The 8241-nt window shown below is 41.0% G+C and overlaps 1 protein-coding gene across 1 annotated transcript; it reads left to right on the top strand.

The window, feature by feature from the left end:
* The first annotated feature begins 214 nt into the window (after positions 1–214).
* CMTR2 (cap methyltransferase 2) lies at positions 215–7141 on the top strand. Its single transcript, XM_012730429.1, is given in 3 exon segments — positions 215–501; positions 3956–6171; positions 6174–7141. Coding segments are annotated over 2 exon segments (2232 nt in total). The 5' UTR covers positions 215–501; positions 3956–3974; the 3' UTR covers positions 6209–7141.
* Positions 7142–8241: the final 1100 nt, after the last annotated feature.

Genomic DNA, 8241 nt, shown 5'->3' with positions numbered 1-8241 from the left:
GGCCAAGAAGCGCTCCCAATGCGCGCGCAGCTTCCGTTGCCATAGAGGCGCTTCCTACTTCAGGTATCGTGAGGAGAAGCCAACTAAGTGGTGGAAGACGCGGTACTGCGAGAGTTGCCGGCGTACGTAACGTTGACGCACGTAACGCCAGCCCCGCCTTAAGGCGCCTGCGCATTGTGTCTGTTAGGAACTTCGGGCCACTGTCGGCCAGAATTTGGCTGAGGTGCCACCGGGAGGCGGTTTCCCTCTACTGGTGTCGCGAGGGCGGCTCCGGGATCCTTCTCGGCCTCCGAGCACGCCACCTCATTTACCTGCGGCGGGAGGGCGCCGCGACTCAAAGAAAGGAGAGACCGTCTCGGAAAGCAGCCCCGGGAGCGAAGTGGAGAATGGCCCCGTTGAGTGCGGGGGAGCGCACAGCCGCTGTTGACTCTGGGGGCCGAGGTGGGCGTGAGCGAAGGTAATCCTCGCCCGAGGTCCGGCCCTGCGTAGACTTCCCAGTAGGTGAGGCTGGCGCTGGGACTGAAGCTGCGTCAGGTCCACTGGAACTTGGGACTCACTTCTACCAGATTGAATGAGACCTGGGGTGCCCCTGGCCCAAAGTGATACACACTAGCGGTTATGTTCACCGTTGCTGGGAGGCGTTGGCAGGAACACTTCCAAACTCCCTTTTAAGAGTTCATTGAAGAGGTAACAACTGTTGATGAGATCTTGTGGGTTCTGTGCTAGGCCCTTAAATTTTGCCGCTACTCCCTTTGTGGATTTGGGCAGAGGACTAATACACCTTCCTATTCGATTCTGCAAAATATAATGGCAAAACTGACCCCCTGGCTGAATTGTGATGCCACAAAGCTCTATGAAGTGCTTAATGAAAGGGGCACAGGAACACTGACTGGGAAATTGCCCCTTATATTCAGTAAGCCACTGCTGTTGAAATACTTTCAGTCATGCATTGAAGTGCCGGGAGTGAAGTTGAAATGCATGCTGATGACTCACTCAGAACCTGATCAGAAGAGTACTTTTTGTGCTAAGTATGCTGTCCATTCATTTATTTGATAGGTACTTACACTGTATGTGTATAAACCACTGTTCTGACCTCCGGGATTGCTCCACAAGTAAATAAAACAAAGATCCCTGCCCCGTGGAGCTTACATTTTAGTTTGGGGGAGACAAGTAGTAAGCAATAAGCATAAGTAAATATATGTTAGAAGGAAAAGAGGGCTATGGAACAAAGAAAAACTATACAACAGGCTAATGGGCATTGGGAATGCAAGATGCAACTTGAGTTGTAAGGTGAGGTTTCACAGAGGATATTACACTTTGGGTAAATACCTGAAGGACTTGAGGGAAGGCACTGTGCAGATGCCTTCCAGGCAGAGACAGTGACCACTGCAAAGCCTTGCAGCTTGTATGCTACCTGGTGTCTTCAGTGAATGAGAAAGCTTGTAGGATTGGAGCAGAAAGTGAAAGAGACAGTAGGTTAGAGTAGGGCATGAATCTTCAAGTGCTCTATGGGCTACTGCGAGGACTTTGACATTTACTTGCAGTGAAGTGGGGAGCTGTGATTCAATTGAGTAGCACAGCAGCGCTGTGACAGGTTTACTCTGGTCAGGATATTTCAGAACAGAATGGAGGTAAAGGATACAGCAAAGAGATCTATTAAGAGGCTGTGGCAGTGACCCAGGAGAGAGTTAACAGGGTTTGCAGACAGGAGGCTAGGGACTGGAGGTGAGGGAGGAGGGTTGGATTCTGGCAAGCTGATAGTAGGAAGCATGTTTGGAGAAGTAGATGAGCAGTTGTGAATTGACCTGAACGTGATGGAGTAGAAAAGTTGTTCTTACACGAAGGTAATTATTTATTAGCATAAATAAGATTGGAGTGATTACCTACAACCATTAGTTAGATGTGAAATTACGGACTAAAGTCACTTTTTCCCCAAAATGCAGCTGAAATCAAATAATGTTTGTAGTTTCCAGTAAGCACACTGAATTAAAACATAATAACTTGTAATAAACTTTTTTTTTTGCTCTTAATTTAGGGTTTTAGTGAATCTGATTATTTAGGATTTTAGTGAATGTGAAAATGCCTCCTTTGATCTTTGAGGAATTTGTCTAAATATGGTTGCTAACAGTAAAAATAAATGATGGGTAGTTGTGACTATTAACCTCAGATTACATGTAACTTGCAAATTTACCATGGCATACAGAAATGAGAGAAGATACTTGTTACTGTCAGACAACTTAGTTGAGTGGATAGATTTGTAAATAGTTTAAGCATAAAGTATAAAAAAAGTATCCTAAAAGAACAGTACAAAGTAAATGATAAAGAGTATGTCTTCTGTATATCATTATACTTATAGTGGTGATAGCTCACCTGTATTTCCCATTTTAATCATCAAACTGGCTTTGTGCAGTGGTGAGCAAGTTACCAATTTTTCTACTTTAAACAAATTTATATTGTTTAGCTAAAGTCACTGAATATGCTGAATTCACATTAAATATGCTAAATTCACTGAATAACCCATGAAGCATTTATTAACATTGTGCTAGCAAGGGCTGTGTAATAATCATTGCTGAATCTGCTGGAATTTAGTTTTCCAACTATGTCATTAAGCCATGTGTCTTCTGTCATATCCTTTTCATCTGTGGATATGAGTTTTTGTTTTCTTAGGCACTGTTAGAACACAGAATGTAGAATGAGTGTTGTTTGTATGTTCAGGTTAAAATTCTTTCAAAATGTGTTAGGTTTTAGTGGCAAACAGAAATAATATTTTATATACAGCGTTGTGGCACTGGCCAGATGAGACAGAAACATGTACTTTAGAATCTTGCCACTGTGAAGTCTAGGTCACTTTCCGTGTTGAGCAGAGGAGGCTAACTAGTCAAGTTAAGCAAGGTTAACAATCAGTACAGGGATGATTGTTAGTTTGTGGCTTATCATGATTAACAAGCAGTATAGGGATGATTTTTAGTTTGTGGCTTATAACAGTGACAGTATCACCAGAGTGCTAGAGAATAAAATCTTGATAGAGGACTTAGTCACCAGCACAGTAGGTGAAGCAGTGGATGCTGGTAGAGCCTGGTAACAGGACCAATACTGGGTTAAAATCCAGAATTCTTTCCTGGAAGAAGGTGAAATTTGGAGGTAGCACAAAAATAAGCCAAAAGTTACGTATAGAGCTTGTACAAAGGTCATGTTCAGGGAGGAATTGCTGAGATTGTTGGGGCCCTGTGGGTAGAATCTCAGCCATGACTAAAAGAGAGCTTTGGGGAGTAGCTAGGTGGATGATGATGGTGGTAAGATCTTTCACTTATGGTGGTATATTTTTTGGTATATGCTTTTTGTATACTAGTATGTTTTATCATTAAGAAAATGATAGCTCATCTTTTATTAAAACAAATTTTTTTAAAAAGATTTATTTGTACATTCAAGAACTGGGGTACAGACCAGAGGTACGGGGATGAGAAGATTCCCCAGAGACAGAGTGGGAACAGAATAGGCAGATTGAAACACTGCTGAGGGGAGCAGTGGGTGAGACAGGAAAGGTCTACTATGCCACATGGGTCACCTCCCTGCTCTGCAGTGGCTGTGGAGAGCTTCATCGTGCGCGCTTTAACCTGTTATGCCACCAGGGAGGGCCCTATAGCTCATTTTTTAAAGACTGAGAAACTGAGGTTGAAAGATGTAATTTGCGTAAGACTACTTACTAAGTGGTAAGTGGCAGAGCTGAAATTTGAGCCCAAATCTTTCGGCTATCAAAGCCCTTTTGTTATTTCTTTATTCTTTTACTTTTTTTTTTTTTTTTTTTTGGTTCTTTGGTTCTTTTATTTCCTCATGTTGTAACAGTGTCTGTTAACCATTATGCAGTGTGTTATGAGTCTGGCCCTTTTTGTGATACACAAATGACTTGCCATTCACTAATAAATGTTTCATTTAATCATGTGTTTTCTTTTTCTAGATTTTAATTTAATTTGAAAATGAGTAAGTGCAGAAAAGCTCCACTGGGTTCAGGTCCTGAGACATTCAGCCCAGATGTTCTTGCTGACATTGTTGAACTGTTTGCCAAAAACTTTTCTTATGGCAAGCCACTTAATAATGAGTGGCAGTTACCAGATATGAATGAGGTTTTCACTTGTGACCATGTGGAATTTAATGCATTTCTTGATTTGAAGAACTCACTAAATGAAGTAAAAAATCTACTGAGTGATAAGAAACTGGATGAATGGCACGAACACACTGCTTTCACCAACAAAGCGGGAAAAATAATTTCTCACGTGAAAAAATGTGTGAATGCTGAGCTTTGTACTCAAGCATGGTGTAAGTTTCACGAGATTTTGTGCAGCTTTCCTCTTATTCCACAGGAAGCTTTTCAGAATGGAAAACTGACTTCCCTACACCTTTGCGAAGCTCCTGGAGCTTTCATAGCCAGTCTCAATCACTACTTAAAATCCCACCGATTCCCCTGTGAGTGGAGTTGGGTAGCTAATACCCTCAATCCATACCATGAAGCAAATGATAATCTTATGATGATTATGGATGACCGACTTATTGCCAATACCTTACGTTGCTGGTACTTTGGTCCAGATAACACTGGTGATATCATGACCTTAAAATATCTCACTGGACTTCAGAATTTTACAAGCACCATGGATACCATTCTCTTGATCACTGCAGATGGGAGTTTTGATTGCCAGGGAAACCCCGGGGAACAAGAAGCTTTAGTCTCATCTCTGCATTATTGTGAAGCTGTCACTGCTCTAATGACTCTTGGGAATGGTGGCTCTTTTGTTCTGAAGATGTTTACTTTGTTCGAACATTGTTCCATAAACCTGATGTACCTGCTGAACTGTTCTTTTGACCAAGTCTGTGTTTTCAAACCTGCCACTAGCAAGGCAGGAAACTCAGAAGTCTATGTGGTGTGTCTCTACTATAAGGGACAAGAGGCCATCTACCCCCTGTTATCGAAGATGGTGCAGCATTTTGGGACTGAAATGACCAGGAAAGCACTCTTTCCCCATCATGTGATTCCCGAATCTTTTCTTAAGAAACACGAAGAATGTTGTGTGTTCTTTCATAAATATCAGCTACAGACTATTTCTGAGAACATTCGTCTGTTTGAGTGCATGGGAAAAGAGGAAGAAGCAAAACTGAATAACTTAAGGGACTGTGCTGTTCAGTATTTCCTGAAAAAGTTTCAATTGAAACCTCTTTCCAGAAGTAATTGGCTAGTTAAAAAATCTAATATTGGGTGTAGTACAAATACAAAATGGTTTGGACAGAGGAACAGGTATTTTAGGACCTATAATGAAAGGAAGGTACTGGAAACGCTTTCATGGAAAGATAAGGTGGCGAAAGGATACTTTAATAGTTGGGCTGAAGAGCATGCTGCCTACCAGCCTGGGCAAGGGTCTTTTTTAGAAGGAACAGCTTCTAATCTGGAGTGTCACTTATGGCATGTTTTAGAGGGGAAGAAACTGCCAAAAGTAAAGTGCTCTCCTTTTTGTGATGGTGAAATTTTAAAGGCTCTTAATGAAGCAATTGAAAAATCATTAGGAGGAGCTTTGAATTTGGATCCAAGTTTTAGGCCAAAGCAGCAGTATTATTGTTCTTGTCATGTTTTTTCTGAAGAGCTGATATTTTCTGAGTTGTTTAGCCTTGCCAGAGACCTTCAGGATGAGCAACTTGTAGAACCCAACAGCCAGATAAAGTGCTTGCTTGTTGGTTTTTCAGCTCTTCATGATACCAAGATACATTTGCCACTGGAAATTGTCCAAGAGTCCGCTGAACTCAAGACTTTTAGTTGTTCGTTGCTTCACGATGGAGACCCAGCTTACCAGCGGTTGTTTTTGAATTGCCTTCTGCATTCGTTGCAGCAACTTCATACAGGAGATGCTATGGTTTTGCCTGTACTCTCTTGTTTTACGAGGTTTATGGCTGGTTTGATCTTTGTCCTCCACAGTTGTTTCAGATTCATCACATTTTCTTGTCCTACATCTTCTGAGCCCCTGAGAACCTGTGCAGTTCTGCTCTGTGTTGGTTATCAGGACCTCCCAAATCCAGTGTTCCAGTATCTTCAGAATGTGAGTGAATTGTTGAGTGCTTTACTCCACTCTGATGCACCCCAGCAGATTTTACAGTTTGTGCCAATGGAGGTGCTCCTCAAGGGGGCACTACTTGATTTTTTGTGGGATTTGAATGCCGCCATTGCTAAAAGGCATTTGCATTTGATTATTCAAGGAGAGCAAGAAGAAATCACCAGTCTTGAGTTATGAGCAGTCTTGAGTTATGAAATTGAACTTACTCTTTCTGGGATTCAGCTTTATGGCTTCTTACAGTTTGCAATGAAATGTTACTGCATTCCTTTGCTGTGTTTATTTAAAAACCTACATTTTGGGGATAGATCAACTTTTGTATCTTTTTAAGTCTCATTTCTGGAAAGCCATTATCTAATTCTGATCTCTAAGCTACTTATACCCACAGTTTCCACGTGGTGGGATCTGTGCAGCGATGATCTTCAACCTCAAACACAAGATTCACGTATGTCCTTGGGGTGGACACACTTCTGGTTGCATATGCAGTTTAGTTGGTCTTATTTTTCCTTAAGGTTTGCACCTGTGTGCCTTACTTCAGATTCGATTTTTTTTTCTCAATGAATTACCTCTTAATGGCTAATTCTTTATGAATTCATCTTGGGTAGAAGGATGTGCATCACTCCTCAACTACACAGCCCTTAACATTTACCATGTCAATTATGGATTCAGGGAACTCATCAGGGAACTTTCTTGATATAGGCCATTCATTCCCTTTAAGTCATTGACCCAGTTGACTTTTAAGGTTCAAATTCAGTTAGTGTGCTGTTCTAAATATATTTACCACCCACAGTCATCCAACTAGAAAGGATGTCAGGACAGCTTCAAACCAAAGATCATGTTTAAAAAAATGAAAATTGTGTCTGATTTACTTCTGTATCATGAAAAACTTCATTTAGTAACTATGTAGTAGTATTTAGCTTCCAGGAAATAATCTGTGAAATAAAAGATTTTTTAAATTGCAAAATAATGTTTATGATCTCATTGGGGAACCTATGAATGTGCTAAATATAGTAAATAACTTAAAAATTTTTTTAACACTTTCAGACTGATTGCTCAGCTTAAGAATTTTTTTCTTAAATCACTTTATGATGTAAACATTAATAAAATTATTAAATATACATATGTGTAAGTGACGGTTGTTATATACATTAAACATTTAGTATAATCACGTAAATATGGATGACTCGGTTTGGTCACAGTTTGTATTAGAGCTTCGCCTGACCTACTCTTGTATTTATTTGGTCCTCAGCTCTGGTCACTGCTTCTATAGGACAGTCTTCTCTGTTGTCCCTCATGCTTTTTAAAACTGGGTGTCATGCCAATTCTACTTTTATTTCTTATTTTGTATATTTCTTGAGAAAATAGAGTGGGTTCCCATTGAAGGTGTTTTTCTTCCTTTTCCTTTGAAATTTTTTTGGCTTGTTTCATTTTCAGCATTTCTATTAAGCTTTGAAAGCAATCTGTCCTCATTCACACAATCTAGAAAAACAAACCTCAGGCAGCAGAGGAGGGTAAGGAGTAAGGAAGTCCCATCAGCAAAGAGAAGGGGTTGGGTTGGTGGGCTGCCTTGGTTTGGCAACCAGTATCTCAGGGAATCTGTGGTCACCTCAGAGCATTCCTATTTCTGGTGATCCCAGGCCAGTGGGGTCAACCCCTGCTCACCTACCTCAGCTCAAGCCCCCCCAAGTGGGTGGGCAACTGTAGCACTGTGATTCTGGTTACATCCAGGGCTTACTTCATTCTGAACAGTAAAATAAGCTTGCATTTGCATAACTTTCTGGTTTTTAACATTTCTCCATTTGAATCTTAGAGCTGAATAAAACAAAAAGAGGATAGCATTTCATTATTTTACAATTGGAAAAAGCCCCAGTGAAGTCCAGATGTCCTCACTACCCACAGTTCCACCACCCCTTTCCAGAGCTTTCCCCATTTAAGTTGCAAGTTCCTGAAGGAAGAAACAAATGTTTTTTTCTTGGCTGCTTAAAAACTTTTTTTTAATGATTAATTTTTTTTTTAAGATTTATTTATTCATACAGAACTGGGGTACAGGCCAGAGGCTCAGGGGCGGTGAGAGGCTTCACCAGAGACAGAGTGGGGAGCAGAACAGGCAGATCGATGAAGTACACTGCTGAGGGAAGCAGCGGGCGGGTCA

Source organism: Condylura cristata, unplaced genomic scaffold, assembly GCF_000260355.1.
Source record: "Condylura cristata isolate star-nosed mole 26May11 unplaced genomic scaffold, ConCri1.0 scaffold00028, whole genome shotgun sequence".
Classification (NCBI taxonomy): Eukaryota; Metazoa; Chordata; class Mammalia; order Eulipotyphla; family Talpidae; genus Condylura; species Condylura cristata.
Note: the sequence above shows the minus strand (reverse complement) of the source record. Positions and strands in the feature narration are given on the sequence as shown.